The following is a 12,877-nucleotide window of genomic DNA, read 5'->3' on the forward strand; positions in this document are numbered from 1 at the left end:
GGCCAAATTGAAAGTTTGGCCCAAAGGGGTATCAGATGGTCTGCAGCTTTGGAGGTTAGGTTTTCCTCCAGTTCTGGCTACAAGAAAATTCAACAACCAGAGCTAATTGTGGACAGTTTTTTAACAACTGTTCAGATGAAAGGCCAAGAACCAAGTATCTGATCTAATGTGCCTCGTTCTTTTTTACCAGAAAAGGAGAACCAAACCTGGAATCTACAACGAACAAAGAACCTTAAAGTGACCATTGTTCCTTCCGTTAAAGGTCAGTGTTGGCTCTAGGATTCAATGGAGAAAGATTTCTATGTCAGGAAGTCAGTCATATGCATCGTTACTTATGTCATCCTTCCAGAGAAACATCATAAGAAAACTGATATTTACCTTAGAGATAGAAGAGACAGTCAAAGCATTCTGTTAAATCTCTTCCAGAAAGAGAGGGAACTCAATTGTGAAGTTGTATGCAAGAAGTCCCTTCCTAGCTTCCACTGGGTACTCATGACTATGAAAGGCGGCATTTGTGGATAAAGTCTGGGGGAACTCCAGCAGCTTTGCTGCCTTTGCAGCAAATGGAAATGTATTAGGATTTCAAAATGGGTGTGATGGAGATGGGCTCTTGAAGCTGTCCTATCCCAAACATGGTCCTCTTTTCTCCCGAGGACTCGCTGACTAAAGTTGTTTCTCTTCCCTCAGGATCTGTTTATGTGCAATCCATCCTTCTCAGTTCCCTCATCTTCTTCTCCTTCTACCTGGGATGCCTGCTCATTGCATTTGTTCATTATATCAGGTAGGTCAAGAATATCAAGAAATGTTCACCCCCTTCTCCTGTCTCTGCATTGGGCTTTAGAGCCATATTGACCAGATTCAACTCTACCTCAACCACCAACTGTGTGACCTTGGGCTAGTTACTAAACATTTCTGTGCTTCAGTTTCCTACTCATCAAAATGAGATCATAATTTCCCTCCTGGAATTGTAAAACTGCAGTGTTTATGTCAATGTCCTACACAGAGTAAGTGCTGGTAGAATGTTAGTTCTTTTCATAGTTAATAAAACTCAATGGAAAGACAGTGTGGGTATTTTTTTGGACCAGAAAGTCTTATAAATCTTATGGACTGTAGGAAATGATAAGTTCTTCCTAATATGGAGAAACACATTAGATATTCCATTAATAGTTTTAAATATTCCATCAACGAGTAAATTAATGCCTGAAATAATTCTTGAGGTATAATAAATATCAGGGGTGATGTGCTCTGCTACTGCATTACCAGCTGCTTTCTTTCTACTGCAGCATCAATTTTCCAGTAAAATGTCCCTGGAGAGGTAAAAGGAGATGATTGTACTGTAATTTGACCAAGACAATTTGCCTTCCCAAGAGTTTGGAGCCCATAATAAAAAGAGCCCCAGTTTCTCCTTACATCTCTGAGCAGACCCAAACACTGTGAATTCTGTACTTTGTTGTGGTCTCTGGGAAACAACTACAAAGGAATGGCAGAAGGCCTACAATAAACAAATGTTCTTTCCCATTTTGAACATGTAAAGAAAACAAAGCATGGGTTTTCAGCACAGAGTTCTCAGACTCCTGGGCAAGTTCACAGCATCAGTAGAAAACCTTCATGGCCACTACTGGCACAGAGCTGTCTCAGCGATCTAGGCCTCTTTCTGGTTCAAACAATAACTCTCTTCAGGGAACTTTATAGAGCTTTTCAATTGAGAAACTGAATTTTAAAGCCCTGGGACTACCACTGGCCACATCTGGCACAATTTGACCATCAAAATCATTAAGAATAATGCATAGGGAATTTGGGTAAATTGGAAGGGGAGGTGAACCATGAGAGACTATGGACGCTGAAAAACAATCTGAGGGGTTTCAAGTGGCGGGGGGGTGGGCGGTTGGGGTACCAGGTGGTGGGTATTATAGAGGGCACGGATTGCATGGAGCACTGGGTGTGGCGAAAAAAATAATGAATACTGTTTTTCTGAAAATAAATAAATTGAAAAAATTAAAAAAAAGAATAATACAGTTATAAACCATTGAGAAAAATAGAAATCCGTGAATCCAAACTGATAAAGAAAAGAAGGAAGGAAGGAAAGGAAAGGAAAGGAAGGGAGGAAGGGCAGGCCTAAATACCTCCAGATACATATCTGAAGTCATTAAAACAGGCACCCCTTAGGGAAGGGAGTCATTAGCAAATGCTGACGGTATAAGGGAGGACTCTTGCCTACATCAGAATGCCAAAAGCTGACTTGAAAAAATGGAGGGAGTGCTGCAGTTGGAAAATCATCATTTTGCATAGATTAAGAATCATTGGGGGATACTAAACTAAGAGGGAAATCTGACGAGAATCAAGGTATTGCACTGCTGTAAAGTGCATCCCCATGATCTGCTTCCTAGTTGTAAGGGAAACATAGTGACTCTACAATGGAAACGCAGACTCAGATTGGCTGGGTGATCAAAATTAATGTGAGCAAGGGGAAGAGGACGTTGTGTGCCTCCACATGGGATGCTCTGAGGAGACAGCACCATGGATGCAACAGTCCAGCCAGAAACGCATATTTTGTATTAAATCCTGAGGGGAAATCGATCCAATTCAAAATGACAAACACTCTATTAGAATGTGTCTTCCAAGACAAAGGCAGGCCGTGGAAATGGCCTAGATTGAAGGAGACAAGAGATACGGGCAACTAAAGAACACCTGGTCTCAGACTGGATCTTTTGCTAGAAGAAGAATATGCTGTAAAGGACATTATTGGGTCAGTTAACAAAATCGTACTACAGACACATTAGATAAGAGTAACATATTGAAATCGAATTTGCTGAATTTGATGGTATTGTGGCCAAGTAAGAGAATATCAGAATATCTTTATTCTTTGGAAGTATTGAGGGTGCCTGGCTGGCTCAGTCAGTAAAGCATGGGGCTCCCGGGGTTATGAGTTTGAGCCCCATGTTCGGTATACGGCTTACTTTAAAAAAATGGAAATACTTGGGAATAACAGTTCATGACATAAGCAACTTACTTTCCCATGATTCAAAAAATTATATGTGTGTGTGTGTTATATATATACACATATATATTATACACATGCAGAATGATAAAGAAAATGGGCTATCATGCTAACAGTAAGTGAATCTAAATAACGGCATTTGGGTGTTCTATTTTATTCTTACTTTTACCACTTCTCTGTAAATTCAAAGTTATTTTCTAATAAAAGTTAAAAACAAAAACCCCCGTATACAGGCAAACATATCTGGAAAGTATATACATTAACTGATTACCAGCCTACTTAATTTACTAGATCACAATGGCTGACATTTAATAGGTACCCTGCTGGGCCCTCTGAGCTGATTATCTCATCAAATACCCTACAACAAGGACTAGTATTATCACCACTAGAAGGTTAAGGAAATTGAGGCCTAGAGAGGTGAAGCAGTTGAACCAAAACTTCATAGCCAATAAATGAGGGAGCTGGGATTTGTCTGAACTTGCAGGCAGCCTGGGTCCAGAGCCTGCCAGGCTGGTCAAGATGGATCTGGAGTGGTCAGGGCATGTAAGGGAGGGCAGTCCTGATCAGGGAGGCCAAACCATAAGTCGGGCCTCCCAACATGGGTGCGATTGGAAAAGGACCCCAAAAGCTTTCCATTTTGATTCAGATGAGCTCCAAGCTCATGCAAAAAGAAGTTCATTTCTTCTGCCTCTCTTAGGAAAACCATCTCTATGCCTCATGATTTAAATTTTAGAAGACAGGATTTTTACCTCCTTAGTTAACTAGCATGGGTAATCAATATACAAACAGACAAAAAGTTAAGATCTGGATATCAGTCTCCTTAAAATTGCCATTCGGCCTACAGAAGCAAGCAGTGTTTTTGCAAGTTGCGGTATAAGGTTCTGTTGAAACCTCTGGCTGCCGGATTATTTTGCTACAGTCGACTGCACAAGCATGGATTCTTTCCAAATATAGAGAAACTGAAAATAGAAATCTAGAGACATAAGAACTATCCGGCATTCTTTTTTTTTTTTTTCTAAAGATTTATTTACTTATTTGACAGACAGAAATCACAAGTAGGCAGGGAGAGAGAGAGGGGAAGAAGCAGGCTCCCCACTGAGCAGGGAACCCGATGCAAGGCTTGATCCCAGGACCCTGAGATCATGACCCGAGCCAAATGCAGAGGCTTTAACCCACTGAGCCACCCAGGTGCCCTCTATCCGGCATTCTTAATAAGAGGACAGACTGAGGGAAAATGTTAATGGAACTCTTCCCTCCTTGAACTAAGCAGAAATAACAAAGGTTTCTACAAAACCAAATGAAGCCAGTCCTGGAGCATAAGGCCACTTGCTAGGTGAGCTCCCTGTACTTTATTATTAATGTATGTCGGGTTTGCAGTATATTCTATGAAGTCAGGATGAAACATGGATAAGAGACTTGGCTCCCACCCTGGGGAAGCTAAGAATCCAAGTACTAGCTGTACCGACTTGAACCTAAACCCCCATTCCCCTGCCATTCCCAGCCACAGTCCATTCAACAAGCATTCAAGGAGCCACTACCATAAATGCGCCGACCCTGGGCCAAACACTGGATACACTTTCTCTTACTCATTTCTCCCAACCATTCTGCCAGACATTGGGTTCAAACCGCACACTCCTAGGAGCATTCGCCCTTCCCTTGCTTCTTCCTGGTTATCGACGGCCGATGGCCGCAGTAAAGCTGCATAACAATCAACCATAAAAACTCCAATGGCATACAGCAGTAAGTAGCTAAGTTTACTTACAAATCCCTGGGTCAGCAAGATGCTTCCGCTAATCCGGACCGGCTCAGAGCTCTCAGCTGGGTGTGGTCACAGAGTGAGATCACCTGGCGAGCTCCTGCGGGACCCACCTCAGCGCCCCTTGATCTCTCTGGTTCCCGCCGGCTGACCCTGGCTTCTTATATCTCCGAGAGAGATGACAGAAGAACGCAAGGCCTGCTTTTAAGACGTAGGGTCAGCAGTGGCATCTATCACTTCTCCCTTCCAGTAGTCAACACAAGTCCTGCGGCCAGCCGTGATTCCAGAGGTGAAGGTACAGACTCCACCTTTTGATGTAAGGAGCTGAATGCAAGAGGAGGTGTCACCGTTTTGTAATCAGCTGGCCCTGTTCTCATCTCCTATTTTCTCTTTGCACCTGAGATACTGCCCGCCTCAGCCTAGCTTTCTTTTTTTTTTTTTTTTAAAGATTTTATTTATTTATTTGACAGAGAGAGATCACAGGTAGACAGAGAGGCAGGCAGAGAGAGAGAGGGAAGCAGGCTCCCTGCTGAGCAGAGAGCCCGATGCGGGACTCGATTCTAGGACCCCGAGATCATGACCTGAGCCGAAGGCAGAGGCTTAACCCACTGAGCCACCCAGGCGCCCCCCAGCCTAGCTTTCTAAATCATTTAACCCCTCTACTGAAGAATTTTGTCAGCTCCGAAACCTATGGCAAATGTGGATAAAGGCTGTTAGTACAAACACATCATCTTTTATGAGTCCATAGAATTGCTTGCCAGTTAATATCACTAGGATTGTTTTAAAAAGAGATTTCAACAAGTGTTGGTGAGGATGTGAAGGAAAAGAACCCTTGTGGACCGTTGGTGGGAATGCAAACTGGTGCAGCCACTGTGGAAAACAGTATGGAGTTTCCTCAAAGAGTTAAAAATAGAGCTACCCCATGATCCAGTAATGGCATTACTGGGTATTTACCAAAAAATGCAAGAGCATTAATTAAAGAGTATTATGCTAAGTGAAATAAGTCAGTCTTCTAGAGAGACAAAGACCATATGACTTCACTCATGTGGAATCTAAGAAACAAAACAAATGAGCAAAGGGAGTGTGGGTGAATAAGAAATACAAAGCAAGAAACAGACTCTTAACTATAGAGAACAAACTGATGGTTACTAGAGTTGGGGGGCGGGGGATCAGTGAAACAGGTGAAGGGGATTCAAGAGTGCACTTACCATGATGAGCACTGGGTAATGTATAGAGTTGTTGAATGACTATATTGTACACCTGAAATTAATATAACACTGTATGTTAACTATACTGGAATTAAAATTTTAAATTTAATTTTTTTTTAAAAAGGGACTTTGCCAGAGCTTCATTTGCCAGCTAAAACAGTTAAGCCAAATTGTAGCTGCTCTCTTTAAAAATATTTTTTTTTCATTCAACAAACGTTTAGTTATAATTTCCTATGTGCCAGGCTCTGTCCCAGAGCTTAAGGATGCAGTGGTGAACAAGAGTCTAGATCCGTCTCCAAAAGAGCTTATATAGTACAAAGGAAAAACACACAAGCAAGCAATTAATAAAGCAAATAATTTCAGCTAGTGACAGGAGGAGAAAAAAAAAAAAAAAACACTGTAGTGTGGTAGAGAATGGATTGGGAAAGCTACTTTAGATTCGATTTGTTCAGCAAGAAAGATCTCTCAGAGTGAGACTTCAGTAGCAAAAAGGAGCCAACCATGTGAGGATGTGGTGAGAGAGTGGCCCAGACAGAGAACAATAGCAAAGGCCCTGAGGCAGGGACGAGTTTGCTGCGGTCTAGGAACAAAAGAGGTATGAAGAGAAGTTCTTCCACCAAACATACTAGGATCAGGAGTATGCAACTTCTAGAGTTGCCATCTGGAAGTAAACAAGAGCATGTACCAAAGCGCAAGCATGTCTAACCCCTAACTTTCCTCCTCCCTGACTCTAAGCTCACATCCAAAAGAGATGCTCCTTTTGTGAGATGATGGTAATTCACATCTTAGTGTTTCACAGACATTCCCAAATGATATACCTGGCTTTTTTAGTAAAAGCTTTACCGAGTTATAATTCACAGATCATAAAATTCACCCTTTTAAAGTATACAGTTCAGTGGTTTTTAATATATTCACAGTTGCGAAAACCGTCACCACTATTTGATTTTCATCACCTCCAAAAAGAAACTTTCATCGAGATTACAGGATATAAGATCGATATACAAAACTCAGTTGTATTTCTACACACTAGCAATGAACAATCCAAGCATGGAATTAAGAAAACATTTCCATTTTCAATAGTATCAAAAATAATAAAATACTAGGGGCATATGGGTGACTCATTAGGTTGAGTGTTTGACTCTTGGTTTTAGCTCAGGTCCTGACCTGGGATTCAGCCCCACATGGGGTGGGGTGCCGGTGCACACTCAGCAGGGAGTCTGCTTGAGGATTCTCTCTCTCTCCCTCTCCCCCTCCCTCTGCTCACACTATCTCTCCAAAATAAATGAATATTTTTAAAAATAATTAGAAATTGGGGCACCTGGGTGGCTCTGCCTTCAGCATGGGTCGTGATCTTAGGGTCCTGGAATCAAACCCCACATCCAGGGTCTCTGCTCAGAAGGGAGCCTGCTTCCCCCTCTCTCTGCCTGCCTCTCTGCCTACTTGTGATCTCTATCTGTCAAATAAATAAATAAAATCTTTTAAAAATAATAATAATAATAAACTTAATAAATTTAATGAATTAAATATAAGATTTGTACACTGAAAATGACAAAACGTCCTTGAAACAAATTAAAGAGGACCTAAATAAATGGAACAATATCCCATGTCCATGGTTTGGAAGACTGAATATTACTAAGATGCTGTAGTAAAATCATGGCCCCCAAAAGATGTCCAGATCCTAACATCCAGAACTTGTAAACATGTTACTTTACATGGCAAAAAGAAATTTTACAGATGTGATAAATTATGGACATTGTTCTGGAGTATCCATGTGGGTACAATCTAATCACAAGGGTCCTTTAAGAGGGAGGCAAGTGGGCCAAGGGCAGAAGGAATGTGATGATGGAAGCAGAGGTTGGAGCTGTGCACTTTGATGGTAGAGGAAGGGGCGATGAGTCAAGGAATGCAGGTGACCTCTAGGAGCTAGACAGGGCAAGGAAAAGTGTAATCCCCCAGGAGAGTCTGGAAGGTATACAGCCCTGCTTGCTACCTTGGTTTTAGCCATATAAGATGCATTTTGGAATTCTGACATCCAGAACTGTAAGATAATAAATTTATATCATCCTAAGCCATTAAGTTTGTGATAATTTTTTACAGCAGCAACAGAAACTAAAACACATTGGGGCAATACTCCCCAAACTGATCTATAGATTCAAAACAATCCCTATCAAAGTCCCAGCTGACTTTCTTACAGAAACTGACAAACTGATCTTAAAATTCATAGGGAAATGCAAGGGACCCAGAATAGGTAAAATAGTCATTTAAAAAAAAAAAAAAAGAACAAAACGGGAGGTCTTACACCTTTTGATATCAAAACTTACAACAAAGCTGCATAATCAAAACTTTGGCACTGATATATGGAAAGACATATAAATCAATGGAATAGAATCGAGAGTTTAGAAATAAACTCCTTACATCTATGATCCTATTTTTAACAATGGTACCAAGATAATTCAATGGAGAAAGGATATTCTTTCCAACAAATGTTGTTGAGACAACTGGGTATCAACCTGAAAAAGAACACAGTTTTGCCCCTACCTTACACCATAGGAAAAAATTAACTCAAGGGGTGCCTGGATGGCTCAATCAGCAGAGCACGTGACTCTTGATCTCTGGGTCATGAGTTCAAGGCCCACAGTGGGTGTAAGGATTACTTAAGAAAAAAAATCTTTGGGGTGCCTGGGTGGCTCAGTCAGTTAAAGCAGTTGCCTTCAGCTCAGGTCTTGATACCAGGGCCCTGGGCACATGGCGCTTAGCAGAGAGCCTCCCTCTGCCTCTGCCTGCCACTGAGCCCACTTGTTCTCTTTCTGTCAAATAAATAAATAAAATCTTTAAAAAATAAAAATAAACTTAAATAAAATAAAATCTTTTTAAAAATGAACTCAGATCAAAGATCTAAATATAAGAGTTAAATCTATAAAACTCTTAGAAGAAAACATAGGTGTAAATCTTTTGTAACCTTGGATTAGGCAACAGTTTCTTAGGGCACCAGAAGCATAAGTAACAAAAGAAAAAAATAGATAAATTAGACTTCAGCAAAATTAAAACTTTGGTACTTTAAAAAAAATTTTTTTAAGATTTTATTTATTTATTTGCCAGAGAGAGGGAGCACAAGCAGAGGGAGCAGCAGGCAGAGGGAGAGACGCAGACTCCCTGCTGAGCAGAGAGCCTGATGTGGGACAAGTTGAGCTGCCGCAGATGCTTAACCGACTGAGCCACACAGGGGCCTCTGTGCTGCTGCTTCTTTTTTTTTTTTTTTTTTTTTAGATTTATTTATCTTATTTTAGAGAGAGAAAGAGAATGGGAGCTGGAGGGACAGAGGGGGAGGGAACAAGAATCTCAAGCAGGCTCCCCACTGAGCGCAGAGCCCAACACGGGGCTCCATCTCTCAATCCTGACATCACGACCTGAGCTGAAACCAAGAGTCAGGCGCTAAACCGGCTATGCCACCCAGGAACCCCAAAACTTCTGTACTTTTAAAGGGCCTATCAAGGAAGTGGCTCAGTGGGTTAAGCCTCTACCTTCAGCTCAGGTCATGATCTCAGGGTCCTGGGACCAAGCCCCCGCAACGGGCTCTCTGCTCCACAAGGAGCCTGCTTCCCTTCCTCTCTCTCTGACTGCCTCTCTGCCTACTTGTGATCTCTGTCTGTTGAATAAAGAAAAATCTTTTTAAAAAATTTTTTAAAAAGGAAGTGAAAACACAACACAAAATGGGAGAAAATGTTTGTGACGCATATCTGTTAAGAGTCTAGTATCCATACTATATAAAGAATTCTTATAAGCCAATGATACAAAGAAAAATAAATAAAAAGGGCAAAGGATTTGAATAGATATTTCTACAAAGAAGATAAACAAGTGGCCAACAAGTATATGAAAAGATGCTCAACATCATCAGCCATCAGGGAAATGTAAATCAAAACAGCAATGAGATACCACTCCTTATCCACTAGGATGACTACAGTATTTTTTTAATGGAAAACAACAAGAGTTGGTAAAGTTGTGGAGAAATTGATACCTTACACAATGCTAGTAGGAATACAAAATAGTTCCTGCTATAATACTACTGTGGAAAGTTTTGAAAAAAAAAATACAGTTACCTAATACCCAACACCTCTGTACCTAGGTATACCCAAGAGAATTCAATATCCACACAGAAACTTGTACTCAAATGTTCATAGCAGTGCTATTCCTGATAGCCAAAACATGGAAACAACCAAATGTCCGAGTGTAAACAAATAAATGAAACATGGTGTACCATACAAAGGAGTATTATTCAATCATAAAAGACTGATGTATTGATTCATGCTACCCATAGATGAACTCTGAAAGCATTATGCTTAATGAATGAAGCCAGTCGAAAAAAGACATTTAGTATGGTTTACATGAAACTTCCAGAACAGGCAAATCTATAGAGACAGAAAGTAGATTTGTGGTTGTCTGAAATGTACATAAGTGGGTATTGGGGAGTGACTGCTAATAGGTTTTTAATTTGGGGGGTGATGGAAATTTCTGGAATTAGATAATAGTGATAGTGGCACAGTGTTGTGGGTTTTTAAAAGATTTATTTATTTGTTTGTTTGTTTGTTGGAGAGAGAGCACAAGTAGAGGGAGAGGGAGAAGTGGCTTCCCACTGAGCAGGGAGCCTGATGCAGGACTCAATCCCAGGACCCTGGGATCATAACCTGAGCTGAAGGCAGACGCTTAACTAACCGAGCCGCTCATTTGCATAGTTGCACAGTTTTGTGAACTAAAAAAATTCATTGAAATGTACACATTAGGGGCGCCTGGGTGGCTCAGTGGGTTAAGCCTCTGCCTTCGGCTCAGGTCATGATCTCGGGGTCCTGGGATCGAGTCCCGCATCGGGCTCTCTGCTCAGCGGGGAGCCTGCTTTCCTCTCTCTCTCTCTGCCTGCCTCTCCATCTACTTGTGATTTCTCTCTGTCAACTAAATAAATAAAATCTTTAAAAAAAAAAAAAAGAAATGTACACATTGAAGGGTGAACTTTATGGTGTGTGAATTATCTGCAAATAAAGGAATCTGGGAATAAATTAATGAATTTATGCACGTAGAAACATGCTTAGGAGTGGAATTGGCCATATGATAAGTCTATGTTTAACTTTCTGAGGAACTGCCAAAGAGTTTTCCAAAGTGGCTACACCATTCTACAGTCCGGCCAGCAGTGTGTCAGAGTGCCAGTTTCTCCACATGCAAAGGCTCATTTTTAAGAGATTCTAGCAGACAGTTCGGCAACAAAGTCTATGGGGAACAAATGTAAAAGGCTGAGGTTTTCAATATCTTAGAAGCATGTGTGTGTGTTTGTTTACAGGTTTCAAAGAAAATCCATCGATGGAAGCTTTGGTTCCAGTGATGGTAAGAAAAACCCAGGTTTCAAATTTAAATGATTATCGAGTGTGTGGCAACATCCCATTTGGTGGTACTTTTCTCTCTTTGCCCTTTGTAATTTCCAAACCCACTCTCGTCCTCTCCCACAGAGTAATCTAATCTGCACTCTTTCTACAGAAAGCAGAGCTAAGTGAGAACCAGTTTTCACAGTTGGTAATTACTGAGCTGTGGAGCTCATGCTAAAAACCTTTGCTCGGAGTGTCCCATACCATTGAGTGTTACCCATACCATTGATCAGCCATTCATCTTTTTTTTAAGTTGAGTCTTTTCTAGGATGTAAATTGTTATCCTCAAACTGACTTGTGAACAAAAGTAAGAATTTATTGTGTCAACTCTAATACAGAGCTCACGTTTCCCAAATTGAGAAAGAGGCTTTTTTTTGTTCACGTAGCTAAAAACCTGAAATGTTTGAAACTAATTAGTATAATAAAGAGTATAATAATTCTTTGATTATGTGACCATCGTAAGATGCCCTTTCCTCCAGTCTGATAATTTGAACAAAGGAATTCAATTACCTGATCTTTTTATCAAGTCTTTAAAAAATTTAACTGTCCTCATTTTTTTAATTGAGAAATAATTGACCAGTAATACTGTGTACGTTTCAGGTATGAACTCAATGATTTGGTATCTGTATATATTGCAAAACAATCAGCACCGTGAGTCTGGTTAACATCTATCCCCACAAACAGTTACAATTTTTTTTTTCTTGTGATGAGAACTTGTAAGATCTACTCTTTTAGGAACTTTCAAATATATGATAAGTAGCATGAAGTACAGTCACCCGGCGGCATCTTACATCCCCACGACTCATTTATCTTATAACTGGAAGTTTATATCTTTTGTAAATGTCCTTTTTTGAAAAGTCTAAATCAGTGTGAGTTACTCAGTGTTTGTAAGTTCTTTGGCATAGAGTGCTTATTTGGAAAAGGAACGATGAAATGAAACTTGATTTTTAAGTCACATACAGCAGATGTTTAGTTCTGTGTTTTCTGTACTTAAATGAGCCCACAGAATATTAGAAAGACACAAACCCGTCCCCTACACACCCAGCAGGAACATTTCTCACTCTGCTGAAGGGCTGCTTCTCCTGCCTTCCTTTGATTTTTTTGTCTTCCTCAATGTCAGCATGTTTATTTTTCCAGCCACCCAGGCAATTGGTTTTGATAACATTTCAACTGTGAAAGGACACCTGCTCTAGTGTCTTTAAAATCTAAAGTCCTACTTTCCCTTGTATTCATAAAATGTGTAAGTGAATTTGTCTTCTCTCTGGATCTCATCCTTTTTCTTCTGATGTTCTCCAAGTTTTACACTTAGTTTAGGTCTCCACTGAACTTAGAAAGCCTGACTAATCAGAGGCCATTGGTGCTCTGTGAAAGAATGGTCTGTTATTTTTATTTTATGAGTGAAGACATTTTATTATTGTAATGTAAATTATTGTAATGATAATATTGTAATAATAATAAGGAATTTCCATGCTTGGAAGTGTTTCCTGAACAGTTAAATATAAGTGGA

General features: G+C 40.3%; 1 protein-coding gene across 4 annotated transcripts in view; it reads left to right on the top strand.

Annotated features, from left to right (window-relative positions):
• The window catches only part of SIDT1 (SID1 transmembrane family member 1), a 97,718-nt gene that overhangs the window by 50,883 nt on the left and 33,958 nt on the right, over window positions 1–12,877 (top strand). For all 4 annotated transcript variants that reach the window (XM_044251401.1, XM_044251405.1, XM_044251402.1 and 1 more), the window contains 3 exons: window positions 191–262; window positions 688–781; window positions 11,289–11,332. In XM_044251401.1, coding sequence (XP_044107336.1) covers window positions 191–262; window positions 688–781; window positions 11,289–11,332 — 210 coding nt within the window. The remainder of the gene's footprint in view (window positions 1–190; window positions 263–687; window positions 782–11,288; window positions 11,333–12,877) is intronic.

This window comes from Neovison vison, chromosome 6, assembly GCF_020171115.1.
Source record: "Neovison vison isolate M4711 chromosome 6, ASM_NN_V1, whole genome shotgun sequence".
Classification (NCBI taxonomy): domain Eukaryota; kingdom Metazoa; phylum Chordata; class Mammalia; order Carnivora; family Mustelidae; genus Neogale; species Neogale vison.